This window comes from Entelurus aequoreus, linkage group LG12, assembly GCF_033978785.1.
Source record: "Entelurus aequoreus isolate RoL-2023_Sb linkage group LG12, RoL_Eaeq_v1.1, whole genome shotgun sequence".
Taxonomy (NCBI): domain Eukaryota; kingdom Metazoa; phylum Chordata; class Actinopteri; order Syngnathiformes; family Syngnathidae; genus Entelurus; species Entelurus aequoreus.
The window spans coordinates 51,467,469-51,483,959 of NC_084742.1; the positions used below are offsets into that span (position 1 = coordinate 51,467,469).

Here is a 16,491-nt window from a genome sequence, read left to right on the forward strand (position 1 = left end):
CCGACCCCTACCTTAGCTGAAGCCCAGGGGCCCCGAACCACTTTACGGGCCCCCCGTATCTACAGTAGAATGCAATGATTGGGGTTCATAGTCGCACAGGAGATAGTTTTATCAACCAAATTCTAAAAAAAATTGATGATATTGTTGCCATTAACTAGTGAGTAAAATCATCTTTTTCAAACTGTTTTTACAACGTTATCCTTTCGCTAGGTGCGCGTGTCCGACTCATAGCTTGCATTAGCGTCGTGTGACTGGTGTCGGACAAGGAAGAGGGTGGCTGGCTTATAAAAAAGGTAGCTTGCGCTGCAAACAGCATCTTTGCACAATGAAGAAAAAAAGAGCCGATGAGAAAGGTTCTCACCAGCGAAAATTGGCCAGAGGGTGGCAACTGTGGGGAGAGGACATGACGACACAAGGCTCGGTAGGGAGCCCAGCGGTGGTAGAAGATGCGCTGGCGAGGGCGGGTGTGTGTATTTGATTGGTTGTCCATGGTTCACAGTTTGATCAGTTCATATCATTATTCTGTTTTTCCCAGCAGGCAAAAGACAGCATTGACTACACACACGTAAACACTTTGAAACAACCTTGCAAAATAGTTGTATTTGTAAATTGATATCTAACGTTGTGGAAATTACCAAATTTCAACGGTCAAATCAACGTCACAACCCAACATTGAGTTTTTAGGACTAATTTAACAAGTTTTCAACTTGTTTTTAATGTCTTGTGCCTGATGGTTGATGATGTTTATGTTGACGTTGATTCATATACAGTATGTTAATTAAAAATGTGCTATCTTAGGAAAACTCTTTGTCATAACTTGTTTGTCCTGAACTAAACTACAGAATTTTGTGTTTCAAATAAAACAAAAAAAGCATATAACTAATTTTAATACCGTTTTTTGTGTGTGTGTGTCTTGTTTTAATACTTTAATGATGTTTTTACTTTGTAGCACTTTGAGATTTGTTATTCAAATGTTAAAATCTATTATCATTATTATTATTATAATATGTGTTTGCCTTATGTAGAGGTAAAAGCATCATGGTAATTATTTGTAGTCTTGGTTCTGATGACGAGGTTTAGGCATTAACAGTAGCAACAACGTGTATGACTACAATTGTGATTCCTTGTGTAGCTGGTAGTGTTGTCCCAATACCAATATTTTGGTACCGATACCGGTACTAAAATGTATTTCGATACTTTTCTAAATATAGGGCACCCCAAAAAATTGCATTATTGGCTTTATTTTAACAGAAAATCTTACGGTACATTAAACATATGTTTCTTATTGCAAGTTTGTCTTTAAAGGCCTACTGAAATGAAATGTTTTTATTGAAACGGGGATAGCAGATCCATTCTATGTGTCATACTTGATCATTTCGCGATATTGCCATATTTTTGCTGAAAGGATTTAGTATAGAACAACGACGATAAAGTTCGCAACTTTTGGTCGCTGATTAAAAAAAGCCTTGCCTATACCGGAAGTAGCGTGACGTCACAGGAGGAAGGATTCCTCACAATTCCCCGTTGTTTACAATGGAGCGAGAGAGATTCGGACCGAGAAAGCGACGATTACCCCATTAATTTGAGCGAGGATGAAAGATTTGTGGATGAGGAACAATAGAGTGAAGAACTAGAGAGGCAGTGCAGGGTGTATCTTTTTTCTCTCTGACCGTAACTTAGGTACAAGGTCTCATTGGATTCCACACACTCTCCTTTTTCTATTGTGGATCACGGATTTTTATTTTAAACCACCTCAGATACTATATCCTCTTGAAAATGAGAGTCGAGAACGCGAAATGGACATTCACAGTGACTTTTATCTCCACGACAATACATCAGCGAAGCTCTTTAGCTACTGAGCTAACGTGATAGCATCTGGCTCAAATGCAGATAGAAACAAAAAAAATAAATCCCTGACTGGAAGGATGGACAGAAGATCAACAATACTATTAAACCATGCACATGTAACTACACGGTTAATAATTCTCAGCCTGGCAAAGCTTAACAATGCTGTTGCTAACGACGCTGAAGCTAACTTAGCAACTTAGCAACCGGACCTCACAGAGCTATGATAAAAACATTAGCGCTCCACCTACGCCAGCCAGCCCTCGTCTGCTCATCAACACCCGTGCTCACCTGCGTTCCAGCGATCGACGGCGCGACGAAGGACTTCACCCGATCACAGATGCGGTTGGCGGCTAGCATCGGCTAGGCGTCTGCTATCCAAGTAAGTACTCCTTGTTGTGTTGCTACAGCCAGCCACTAATACACCGATCCCACCTACAACTTTCTTCTTTGCAATCTCCATTGTTCATTAAACAAATTGCAAAATATTCACCAACACAGATGTCCAGAATACTGTGGAATTGTTAGATGAAAACAGAGCAGTTTGTATGGTGACACATTGGGTGTGAATACTTCCGTTGCCGTCGTGACGTCACGCGCATACGCATCATACATAGACGTTTCCAACCGGAAGTTTAGCGGGAAATTTAAAATTGCACTTTATAAGTTAACCCGGCCATATTGGCATGTGTTGCAATGTTAAGATTTCATCATTGATATATAAACTATCAGACTGCGTGGTCGGTAGTAGTGGGTTTCAGTAGGCCTTTAAATAAAATAGTGAACATACAAGACAACTTGTCTTTTAGTAGTAAGTAAGCAAACAAAGGCTCCTAATTTAGTCTGCTGATGTATGCAGTAACATATTGTGTCATTTACCATTCTATTATTTTTTCTTAATTATTAAGGACAAGTGGTAGAAAATGAATTATTAATCTACTTGTTCATTTACTGTTAATATCTGGACAGGTACTTTTAAGAGCAATATAGCACCGAATATGATTAATTCGTATCACGGTACTTTACTAGTACCGGTATACCGTACAACCCTAGTAGCCGGTATGAGGACTTCAGTGAGTGACTCATAAGAACCCGAGTTAGTAGAAGGACTTGAGTTTCCCATCGATACAGCGTCTCTCTGTAGGGTAATATCGCTACTGCATTTGTTCAATTGCAGTCATGTGACTAACAACCGATTGGCTTCGTGCGACAACATGGCGACATGATGCTGCTGCACTTGCGCAATTGACGCGAGAGAGAGTGATTTTACAGCCGACTGTACAAAACATCATCATAGGCTTGAAATAGACTTTACTGTATGCGCTATAAGCGGTGTATGAATGTGACTTTCCCCTCATGTCGAGTGGGGTTACGCGCTGCGTGCATGCCAAAGCGTCCTCTGGGTTAAATATACACCCCCGATGTCATTTCTGGAATGATGGTGCAACCTTCCATACACGCATAACTGCACTTTGTATTTTGTGACCTTGACTGCAAAGACTTTGGCTAAAAGAGAGTAGCAGTAACGGACGGTGTTTCCAAGGCTGGCAAATTTAGCAGGTCAATATCAATCAATGTTTACTTATATATCCCTAAATCACGAGTGTCTCAAAGGGCTGCACAAGCCACAATGACATCCTCGGCTCAGATCCCACATCAGGGCAAGAAAAAACTCAACCTAATTTGGATAACAATGAGGAACCTTATATATCTGGAACATGGAACTTTAGCATCTAAAAAGCAACTGTTTTCGTCCACAGAATGGCTATTAAGCTAAAAGTCCAAAGGGTGGAGTCCAGACCTGGGCAAACTACATGCGGCCCGTTAAGCTTTTCAATCTGGCCCGCCGGACATTCCCAAATAATTTTTTTAAATCTTTAAGATGGAAACTGTAGCTGCCATTATGATGTGCAATGATGTTTTCAAATGACCGTAAGTCTTGAACTATATAAAGTATTTCAATGGTTGGAATCTGTGCTTTTGCATGATATACTAGTTACTATGGTAATCTAATTAGTTACTATGGTAATCTATGTCACAGCAGCTGAGACGAGGCACCAAGCAGTGTGGGTGGGGAGCGTTTCCACAGTGTTTCCAGAGCGACCAGCCTGAAATGCGGGTGTCAGGGACAGATAGGGATGATGTTTAATAAGAAATTATCGAGTTCGAGCCTATTATCGAATCGATTCCTTATCGATTCTCTTATCGAGTCCAGATAGGTTGTTGTATATGGAAAAAAACACAATATTTGGTTTAACAAAAGCTCACTTTTATTATATAAGAAAAAAATAAAATCTAATAAATAAATAATTATTGACTGTTACCCCCCTAAAAAAAAAATAAAAAAAAATATTGACTGTTGTTACCCAAAGTATATTAAGTGGGATTTTTCAGAAAAACAAATATATACAGTAACACAAAAACAACCTGTCTCTGTGATCACTATAGGTGTATAAATAATAATATAGTGTTAAATAAAATCAGTCCCTTGGGCAAAAAACTTAAAATAATACAGCTCTCCAAAAAGTGCACTTCTGCTGCTATTTGACATAACTGTTTGTTATGATGCTTTGACATTTTTGCACTTTATTTCTTTATTGAAAGAAAATTCTATGAAGAGAAAAGTTGTTTGCAAATGTGGTTACAGTGCTAAAAAATGAAAAGTTAAAGCTAAAAAAAGAAATACACTTTATTGAGTTAACATTATTTCTTTATAGGGGGAAAGATGTGATGTTATGAGCTAGGGAATATAACAACTACACTACCCATCATGCAACGGGAGTGACAAGCATGCGCGGTAGCCCTGAAAAGTGTTGTTGCATGTCGCCACCCGGCAGCTAAGAATGAGGTTATGAGCACGCTGTGAAAGTAAACGTCAAGAACTCAGCCAACACGCCTCGTCTGCATTATTTATAATTAGACAGACAACACATATACAGTGTGATTTTGTTTTGTTTACAAGGAAAGAAAAACAAAAGTTAAAAAAGGGAGATGTCATATATGTTGTATATATATGTATATATATATATACTGTATATATGTATATATATATATGTATATGTATATATATATACTGTATATATGTATATATATATATGTGTATGTATATATATATACTGTATATATGTATATATATATGTATGCATATATATAAATATATATGTATGTGCTGCGGTTGCTTTAAGAACGTTGCGACAGCTGCCGTAAAGGAGGTGCGTTGCTAGCCCGGTTGCTATGTTTCCGGTTGGTCGTAAAAGTGATCGTCATGTGTTTGTACCCTGCTCAAATCTCTCAGTAAAGTTATTCATTGGATTATACCTTTTGTTTTGAACTTTATTACACCTTGGAGCGCTTTTTCCGGTGCATTTTTTTCCTACTTTCCCCATCTGCGCCTAATGACTGAGCTACGTGACGTCATTTCTTGTGATGTCACACAGAGCATTTCTGGTCGGGACGGGATTCGTTCCCAGGGATTCGAATAAAGAACCAACTCTTTTTCTTTACTATAGTGGTCTCGATAACGGGTACCGGTTCTCAAAAAGGGATTCGAGTCCGAGGACTCGGTTCTTTTCTTATCGAACAAACTGGAAAACCGGTTTCGAGTATCATCCCTAGGGACAGACCCAGAAGGAGATTTTTACAACAAACTTCTAAAGCTTAGCGATATATCAGATTGTAGTTGTTTTTTTTTTTTTACCCTTCGCGTTCATATTTCGCTGTATGTGTTGCATTTTTGTTGCGTTTCACTTGATTGTAAAATATGTCGACCGAGAGGGGGTGTGACGTTTACGTTGTCAATATTAAGTGTTTTATCGTTCATAGTTAATATTGTAAATCCCACATTCTTTATTTTCATGTACATTCTGGGTGTCTTATTCAGTAAAAAAAATGGCAGTCTGTCATGACGTTTTTAGCATTCAATCAGACATTATTGTGAGGTTTTGTATTAGTGTTCCTAAAAATAGATATACCGGCCCCCTGACACATTTTTTTTCTCTAAATTTGGCCCCCCGAGTCAAAATAATTGCCCAGGCCTGGTGTAGTCCCTCAAGTGTAGGTCCAGGGGGTGTTCACATGTATGGTCGAAGTTGGGATATACAGTAGCTAAGATTGTACTTTTCCCTCATTCCTGTGAGAATTCTGCGTGTGATTGAAGCATTAGGGAGTGGGGACTATCCCCGACTAGCTTCAGTGTGCTCAAACAACCACCAGGTAGCATCTGTAAGCTGATAATACTGTATCATGTCTTTCCGACTTATCAGGCGGGTCGTGGCTCTTTAAGTTCAGCCTGAGGCAAAAATGCAACCTTAGCGACTGTAAGCTGCTGTGTGTCAGGGTAGATGCCTTCCCTCATTGTGAAGCACCCTGGACCTATTTCAGACCGACAGGGTACGCCCCGACTATGCACAGGAAATGTCACATTGTCGAAATGTCATTTATGGTCTTGCTCACCATTGCATCCGCTTTTTTAATCCTTTCCTTCCCCAAAATCTCTCCTGTAGGTGGGCACGCGCCGTGGATATGTGTGCATGTACCAGAAAGGAAACATGAAAGCCAATCAAATCTTTTTCTTGTTTTTACGAACATATGCTAGTTGTTGGTGGTGTTTAAAAAAAGTGTAATGAGAGCCGGTGACTTTCAGCAACTTTTATGGTGCATCTGGAAAGTAGTCACATTTTGTTATGTTACAACCTTCAAAAATGGAATACATTCATTTTTCTCCTTAAAGTTCTACACACAATACCCCAAATGAGAAAATGTTCATTTTAAGAGCTTTTTTAAATGTATTATGAACAGAGGTGGGTAGTAACGCGCTACATTTACTCCGTTACATCTACTTGAGTAACTTTTGGGATAAATTGTACTTCTAAGAGTAGTTTTAATGCAACATACTTTTACTTTTACTTGAGTATATTTATAGAGAAGAAACACTACTTTTACTCCGCTCCATTTATCTACATTCAGCTCGCTACTCGCTACTGATTTTTATCGATCTGTTAATGCACGCTTTGTTTGTTTTGGTTTGTCAGACAGACCTTCACAGTAAGATCTATCGCATGCCTGCGTTTCACCAATCAAATGCAGTCACTGGTGACGTTTGACTCCGTTTCACCAATCAAACAGAGCCATGATTAACTGCACATAGAGTTTCAGCGGCAACAAGCTTAAAGGCCTACTGAAACCCACTACTACCGACCACGCAGTCTGATAGTTTATATATCAATGATGAAATCTTAACATTGCAACACATGCCAATACGGCTGGGTTAACTTATAAAGTGCAATTTTAAATTTCCCGTGAAACTTCCGGTTGAAAACGTCTATGTATGACGTCAATCGTTGAAACGGAAGTACTCGGACACCATTGTATCCAATACAAAAAGCTCTGTTTTCATCGCAAAATTCCACAGTATTCCGGACATCTGTGTTGGTGAATCTTTTGCAATTTGTTTAATGAACAATGAAGACTGCAAAGAAGAAAGTTGTAGGTGGGATCGGTGTATTAGCGGCTGGCTGCAGCAACACAACCAGGAAGACTTTGACTTGGATAGCAGACGCGCTATCCGACGCTAGCCGCCGACCGCACGGATGATCGGGTGAAGTCCTTCGTCCTTCCGTCGATCGCTGGAACGCAGGTGAGCACGGGTGTTGATGAGCAGATGAGGGTTGGCTGGCGTAGGTGGAGCGCTAATGTTTTTATCATAGCTCTGTGAGGTCCCGTTGCTAAGTTAGCTTCAATGGCGTCGTTAGCAACAGCATTGTTAAGCTTCGCCTAGCTGGAAAGCATTAACCGTGTATTTACAGGTCCATGGTTTAATAGTATTGTTGATTTTCTGTCCATCCTTCCAGTCAGGGGTTTATTTATTTTGTTTCTATCTGCATTTAAGCACGATGTTATCTTGTTAGCTCCGTAGCTAAAGTGCTTCACCGATGTATTGTCGTGGAGATAAAAGTCACTGTGAATGTCCATTTCGCGTTCTCGACTCTCATTTTCAAGAGCATATAGTATCCGAGGTGGTTTAAAATACAAATCCGTGATCCACAATAGAAAAAGGAGAAAGTGTGGAATCCAATGAGCCGGCTTGTACCTAAGTTACGGTCAGAGCGAAAAAAGATACGTCCTGCACTGCACTCTAGTCCTTCACTCTCACGTTCCTCATCTACAAATCTTTCATCCTCGCTCAAATTAAGGGGGTAATCGTCGCTTTCTCGGTCCGAATCGCTCTCGCTGGTGGTGTAAACAATGGGGAAATGTGAGGAGCCCTTCAACCTGCGACGTCACGCTCCTTCCGGTACAGGCAAGGCTTTTTTTTATCAGCGACCAAAAGTTGCGAACTTTATCGTCGTTGTTCTCTACTAAATCCTTTCAGCAAAAATATGGCAATATCGCAAAATGATCAAGTATGACACATAGAATGGACCTGCTATCCCCGTTTAAATAAAAAAAATTCATTTCAGTAGGCCTTTAAGGTGGTACTGAAAATAAGATAGCAAATTAAAAAAAAGCTTTTAAAAATGTTGCATTCTAAGATACTTCGAAGAAAAATAAAGTGTACTGTGTTGAGTTAGCCTTTCTGTGTATTCCTTTAAGCTCTCTAGATCTTAACATCTTAACAACTGAACTTTATTTCTATGTTTCTTTCCTTCCTATGTCATATATAAAACTATATCAGTATAAACATTTTTACTTTTGATTAGCGTTTCACTTCCATATCAGACAGACTGGTTTGGTACCCGTGTTTAGCATGTAGGCCGCACAGTCAGCAGATCCATCCATTTTCTACCGCTTGTCCCTCACGAGGTCACGGGGGGTGCTGGAGCCTATCCCAGCTGCATTCTGGCGGAAGGCGGGCTACACGCTGTACAAGTGTCCACCTCATCACAGGGCCAACACAGATAAACAACATTCACACTCACATTCACACACTAGGGACTACTTAGTGTTGACAATCAACCTATCCCCAGGTGCATGTCTTTGGAGGTGGGAGGAAGCCGGAGTACCCAGAGGGAACCCACGCAGTCACTCAAAAACATACGGGTTCACATTTCTGTGTGGAGTTTGCATGTTTCTCGATGTGTGTGTGGGTTTTCTCAAGATACTCCGGCTTTCTCCCACATTTCAAAAATATGCATAATGGTCTAATTGCAGACTCTAACTCAGAGGTGTCCAAACTACGGCGCGCGGGCTAAGTGCGGCCTGTCGACGTCTTCGATTTGGCCCGGGAAATGTCATGAGTTAAATAAGGAATTTTGCCCGCAGGGAGATTACATTCACTTTTAAAAGACAGATTTTGATGTTGCCAGAATATCATCATCAGATGCTTAATGTGACTAATTCAGGACAATTACTTTTAATTATGCTCTGAAAGGAGCTATGCACAATGCAAACCACCTTCCCTAGTCTTGGTGCCAAAAATGTAATACAAATCCAACCAACACAAAATGTCAAAAACACAGTCACAAGCCTGCTCATAAACTTTGTGGATATTATACAAAATGTCCATGCACTATAAAACATTCAAAATTACACCAATTTAAATCCATTACAAAGCATGGTGGGGAAAACACTTGCTACATTTATCCAGAAACCCCCAAGTGTCTGGAGTACGGGATGCACTGTTGACTGTTACCTACCTTTACAAACGAAACACTTAATGTGGAAGTGTTTATTCTGGACTCGGAGGGCCTCTCCTTTGCAAGGTTTTCCACAGTTCTGGCAGGGGATGGGGCCTCTTTCTGGTTTCTGCTGGGTCCCAGGGCTTTGGACCGCCTGCGGTTGAATCACTGCACAAAAGAAATAGCTTGTCACCAAACTAGTAACGCCTTCAGGGATTGGCCTAATTGTCTTTTATTTTCACAGGAAACAGTCATGTCATCCGACCGGTTTCAACGCTCAAACGATACATACTGGAGCTCCGAGGTTTAAGTGCAAGTCTTTGAGGCGGGTTGGACTAAAGATAGTACGTACAATTAAAAAATAGCCTAACACTAATATTTCGATTTTAGGATGAAAAATACACCGAACATAATTACACTTTTGAAACTATTTTAATGTATTCATTTGTATTAAATCATTTTCAGTTGAAATTCACATGCAATACACAGGTGGGCTACCTGTGGTCTACGAATGAGTTCTGCGAGTTTTAGTGGAAGTCGGAACTTAGAGCTAAATTACCACAAAGGTCACTCTAACTGTTCAAAGAATGGACAACGTATAAAATACAAAGAAAACAAAACAATAACAAAAACACTTCCTTATTTTTATCCATGTGCTTGTCTTGCATACTGGAAGGTGCGTTGTAAACAAAGGAGAGAAGGCTTACTGGGAAGAGGAAGTCTCAATAACGAAACCACCGCAGCTTAGTTATCACCGTTCATTTGGTAGGAGCGGATGTTTCCCATATTCAAAGAAACCATCTTTCTCCTTGATGATGGGTCGCGGCGTATGAACTGGGCATGCATCCAGTGTTAATGTCTCCACTTGTTTAAGTTAACTTTCATTTTAGTTTCACTTTTTCTGGTACCCCTGAGAGAGTCTGCCTCACACTTGGGAGACATTAGGGATGGTAAAGTTCAAAGGTTAAGAGAAATGAACAAAAGTGACGTTGTCCTTCTCAGTATAACGTAGTCCACCACGATCATGCAAGTACAGTAGTTCTTTTTCTTTGCATACAGTCTTAATTCTTTATGGGAGTGGGTTAGTAACCACAAAACACTATCGTGGAATGTCCTAATTCGAGGGACAACCTGTACTCGAGAGTGACTATAACATTTTAAAGTAAATGTAATGTAATATAAATATAACATCTTATTGTGGTATATTACTATAAATACTTAATGTCAATATAAAACATACTGAAGGGAACTATCTCTTTTATTGTCTCAATTAATTTAACATATTTATCTACTTTAATAACATATTTATTATTTGTATTTATTTTCAGATGATTGTAAAATATGTTTTCAATAGGTAATTTCCATTCAATTGTATTCATATTTAAAATACAATAACTAAAACACTTTTTGTTATACATTTATAATGACTATTAGTCTGTATATCTACAGTATGCAGGTTTTTGTCAGTGCATCTATGTCACACCGTCGTGAGGGATGTCTTGTCTTGGTTTTTTTCTGTCTTGTGAATTGCATGTTTTAGTTTGAAAAGTAAATCTCCTCTCGTTTTAGGTCACTCGCCCTTCCTTTTGTGTCATCAGTCTGACGTCATCCCTGATCCCTGATTGTTTCCACCTGTTCCCCATTACCCTCATGTGTTTTATAAGCCCACGCCTCCCTTTGTTCTGTGCCAGATTGTCTCGTTTGTTCGTGCCTCTCGATCCCTGATTGTTTTCACCTGTTCCCCATTAACCTCATGTGTCTTATAAGCCCACGTCTCCCTTTGTTCTGTGCCAGATTGTCTCGTTTGTTCGTTCCTCTCTAGATTCCTGTCCAAGCCTTGCCTCGTCTCTTGTTTGAATATCTTGATCCTAAATTCCCTTGTTGATATTTTGAGTTTTCTTTTTCTCCTCCTCAGCAGAGTGATTTTGGTTATTTAGTTTTGCAGCCGAAGTGGTGAGTTTTCAGGGTTTTTTTAACCTTTTTTTAGACAAGAGACAGTGTAGAAGTTTTATAGCCATTGTTTCTCCCTCCTTTTGGAGCGTTTTTTGTTTATGATAAATTTCATAGATTATATCCTGCGCCAAGTATAGCTTGTTATTGTTTTTGTGTTTCCTCCTTCCGGAGTGACTTTCGGTTGTTCCTTTTTGTGGAACCTTTTTTCGCCGACTAGTCAGGTTATAGCCTATGTTGATTTGCCCTGACTCTGGAGGTGAAAAGAAACTTTCAAAATAAAAGCCTGCCGGACTGTTCCCTACTCTGCATCTGAGTCCCATTTTTGACAAAGCTTGACAATCTAAATTTTAAATAATCTAAAAGAAAATCCTCTTTAAGTAATGCTTCCAAAATATATGAGGTGAGGGGTGTCAAAAAAATATATTTTAAAATTAATCGCGATTCTTATTTGTAAATATTCTTAATCGATTAAAAAAATCGTTTTTTTCTTTATGTCCCGTCCAGCCAACATATTGTTGATGGAGATTATCTATATCTGCTGTACAGATTTACTTTAGAAAATAGAAGAGTGGGATACTTCTCTTGTTGACTTATTTGTATTGGACTTTATTAAATGTTTGGGTAGAATGTTATTAAACAAAACCAGTTTTCTTTGAAGTAATATGCAAAGCCAAAGCCATTTATCAACAACACCCAGAAACGCCGCCGGCTTCGCTGGGCCCAAGCTCATCTAAGATGGACTGATGCAAAGTGGAAAAGTGTTCTGTGGTCTGACGAGTCCACATTTCCAAATTGTCTTTGTAAACTGTGGACGTCGTGTCCTCCGTACCAAAGAGGAAAAGAACCATCCGGATTGTTATAGGTGCAAAGTTCAAAAGCCAGCATCTGTGATGGTATGGGGGTGTATTCGTGCCCAAGGCATGGGTAATTTACACATCTGTGAAGGCACCATTAATGCTGAAAGGTACATACAGGTTTTGGAGCAACATATGTTGCCATCCAAGCAACTTCTTTTTCATGGACGCCCCTGCTTATTTCAGCAAGACAATGCCAAGCCACATTCTGCACATGTTACAACAGTGTGGCTTCATAGTAAAAGAGTGCGGGTACTAGACTGGCCTGCCTGTAGTCCAGACCTGTCTCCCATTGAAAATGTGTGGCACATTATGAAGCCTAAAATACCACAACGGAGACCCCGGACTGTTGAACAACTTAAGCTGTACATCAAGCAAGAATGGGAAAGAATTCCACCTGAAAAGCTTCAAAAAGTGGTCTCCTCAGTTCCCAAACGTTTACTGAGTGTTGTTAAATGGAAAGGCCATGTAACACTGTGGTAAAAATGCCCCTGTGCTAAATTTTTTGCAATGTGTTGTTGCCATTAAATTCTAAGTTAATGATTATTTGCAAAAAAAAAAAAAAAATTCTCAGTTCGAACATTAAATATCTTGTCTTTGCAGTCTATTCAAGTGAATATAAGTTGAAAAGGATTTGCTAATAATTGTATTCTGTTTTTATTTATAAATTACACAAAGTGCCAACTTCACTGGTTTTGGGTTTTGTAGTTACTCATAGAACTGGCCCCCAATGGAATTCAAAAGTAACAATTTTGAATGGAGAATCGTTTTGAATGGAGAATCTATTCTGAATTGAACTGCAACCCCCAAGAATTCAATCGAATCAAATCGTGTGACGCCCAAAGATTTACTAAGAAACAAGATTTTCTTCAATCCAAAAACCTTTAGTGCAGTATTTTCCACCCACGATATAACATGTCAGTGTTCTTCCTAATGGATACCATCAGACTGGCGCGAAAAGTCAATACTAGCTGCTATCCCTTCATAAAAGTGCTAACTTCCAAGAGGCGAGCAAACATCGCACTGGCATAGAAAGTGACGTGTTACTGTGGCTGACGGCGACGGGAAGGCGCTACCTTCAAAACTCTGCGAGGGCCTCTAAGGACAACACTAGACACTTGACAATCGTTGACTTTTGATTTCTAGAAATGTCCTCAGTATTAAGAGCTATTTACTTATCTTTAGTCATTGCATTAACATAATGATCTTAATTTTAGCATGAATAAATAGATTTTGCCTATTCTAGTTTCAAATGTTTACATTGAGAAAATATCTATTCAACTAAGATTTTTGTTTTGTTTTCCCCCACAAAGACAATCTTGTTTAAAGAATCTGCAACATCCCAAAGATGCTAAATTTAAGAATTGCGTATGGAATAATGCTAAAATACGTGTTTCTATTTTAAAGTCCTGCTAGTTTCTAGATATACAAATCTTCATCTAGGACAGGTGTCAGCAACCCGCGGCTCTCGAGCCCGCTCTAGTGGCTCCATGGAGCATTTTTAAAAAATAATTGAAAATGGAAAAAGATAAGCGGAACATTTTTTTTTTGTTTTAGTATGTTTTTGTTTGAGGACAAACATGACACAGACCTTCGCAATTGTTAGAAAGCCCACTGTTTAATATGTTTGTGTGTATGCTTCACTGATGAGAGTATTTGGTGAACATCGTTTTGTCCTACTAATTTCGACGGTTCTTGAACTCACCATCGTGTGGACTGTGACGCGACAGTTTGTTTACACGTAAAATCTTCCACTCCTTCTTTGTCTCATTTTGTCCACCAAAAGTTGTATGCTGTGCGTGAATGCACAAAGGTGAGCTTTGTTGATGTTATTGACTTGTTGGAGTGGTAATCAGGCATATTTGGTCAATGCATGACTGCAAGCTAATCAATGCTAACATGCTATTTAGGCTAGCTGTATGTACATATTGCATCAGTATGCCTCATTTGTAGGTATATTTGAGCTCATTTAATTTCCTTTACTTTTATCCTCTTTGCATATATTTACTTTTGCATGTCTCATATTGGCTGCATTTCAGATAGTGGTTTGTGAGCCACGTTGTTCCAGACCACAGCAAACGTTACCTAGCTTGCCAAAGATTGTAATAAATCTATTAAAAGAAGACAGCCTGCCGTTTCCTTTAAATTGGACACACACATCTATACCTTTGGCCATTAAAAGCCAGTCATTTCCAGGAGTTATCTCCCCTTCTGAGTAGCCTCTGACTTACAAATGGTTTCTAATGTTGTAAAAATGTGTAAAAATAAATATTACATTTCAACATTTCTGTCAACGAAGATTAGCTTAAGCCTGCGACACACAGTCATTTTGATAGTAGGCTATTATAGCTAATAGACACTTAATCATGTGTTGCTTTCATTATAAGACTTATAGAAGGCTTTTCATTTTTTGCGGCTCCATACAGATTTGTTTTTTGTAATTTTGGTCCAATATGGCTCTTTCAACATTTTGGGTTGCCGACCCCTGACCTAGGATGTCTTACCAAGTAAAATGAACGAGCTGCATCAACAGATATTTGTAGTTTTTAATATTTTTTGTAAAATCTAGTCGTTTTATCTTATATTTTGTCAGCTCTTTATTGCAGTGTCTAATTTAGTGCACAATTGCTTTATTATGATAAACGTCTGGAATATATTGCTATTCCTTGATTTCCACCCCCTAACAGTGATATATAACAGTGTGATATGAATTATTGGTAATGTAAGATTACCGTTAGGCGATTTGGTTACAATTCAAGGTGCCGCGATTCGATCATTAAACAATTATAATGATGATTACAAATATCAATGTATTCTTCCCCCCATGCAGGTTACATTTTAATCAATGTACTGTATGTTTATCAGTATCTACTCAATATAATAAAACAATTAATTTCCATTATATTGTATTTATATCAGACCAAATGATCCAACACAACAAAAAGCTTATTAGCGTGTACTATTAGTGGGCGTATTCCGTGGGATCTACTCAGACTGCGTGTACAATTGATAGCTGGTGCAGACCGCCCTTTTTAAACGAGATTTGTGTGTGTATTACGTGGCTTTCACCTCGAAAACACTCAAATACTGCACATTCATGTTATCATGCTCCTACCTATGGGTCTTTTAGAAGCTGTCCTGCAGTGTATCTACAAAGGAACCTACATTTTTAGCACGCTGAAGGTGCACCCTGAGAAATGCTGGCACTGACTGCCAGCGTACACAGTTTTTTCATTAAGAGGAAAAAACAAATAAATAAAAAAAAACACCAGCATACAGCCCATTAAGTCATCCAGCAGCTATTAAATTATAAAAAGATATTGCTGAATAGACAACATGTGTAATATTTTTATTTTTGACCGTTCATATACTGTATGTTGACAAAAATATTGCAGCGAGATCGCCTCTTTTTCTCACAGTTATTTCTACACTGTGCGAAATAAAGTACAGTTTAAGTCTTGATAAATCCCACTGCATGTGATAAATATTTAAATAGTTATTTTCACCTCCCAGTATTGCATACGTTCTGCATATTCATGAAGACACACCTGCTAAATCGATTGCAGTCTTTATTCTGGAGGGTATATTCGCACTCTTGCGTCCGGTCCCAAATCAACCACAAAAACGAGGGACGACTGTATTTAGATGATGGTATTTTTCCTCATTTTTATTATACATATATGTTTCATCATTGATTTACCTTTGTATTTTTGTTTTACCTACCCCTAGGATGTGTTTGTTTGTCATGTTAAGAGCAGTTAGTCAAAGAAAAGCACTACAAAATTCTGTTACATAACATCCTGCTGCAAAAATAATAAGATATGAAGATTAAAGGTCATTCTTACCTTTCTCTTCTGGCATTTTATTGTCCCCCCCAAAAAATGAATAAATAAACAGAATGGAGCCTTTTTTTGTGCTGCTCGGTGCTGTTGAAAGTGCTGTGCTGTTTAGCACTGTGGTGTAATAATAAATGTCTGCCTTCTATCTGAAGCTCTGGAATGAGTTGGAGGTCATGTGACTTGCTCTCTCTCTCTCTCTTTCTCTCTCTCTCGCTCACGTTCTCTGTTATTCCAGACATGTGTTAGAAATAGAAAAAACATATATATGTTTATATATATATATATCATTATCATATATGTACATGTTTATATATATACATATATGTACATGTGCATGTATATATATATATATATATATATATATATATATATATATCATATGCC

General features: G+C 38.6%; 1 protein-coding gene across 1 annotated transcript in view; it reads right to left on the minus strand.

The window, feature by feature from the left end:
- The window catches only part of ablim2 (actin binding LIM protein family, member 2), a 94,751-nt gene extending 78,551 nt beyond the window's left edge, over positions 1-16,200 (minus strand). The window contains exons 1-2 of the mRNA XM_062066213.1: positions 16,114-16,200; positions 9,480-9,629 (exon numbers count right to left, since the gene is read on the minus strand). Coding sequence (XP_061922197.1) covers positions 9,480-9,629; positions 16,114-16,129 — 166 coding nt within the window. The 5' untranslated portion in view covers positions 16,130-16,200. The remainder of the gene's footprint in view (positions 1-9,479; positions 9,630-16,113) is intronic.
- Between the last annotated feature and the right edge of the window lie 291 nt (positions 16,201-16,491).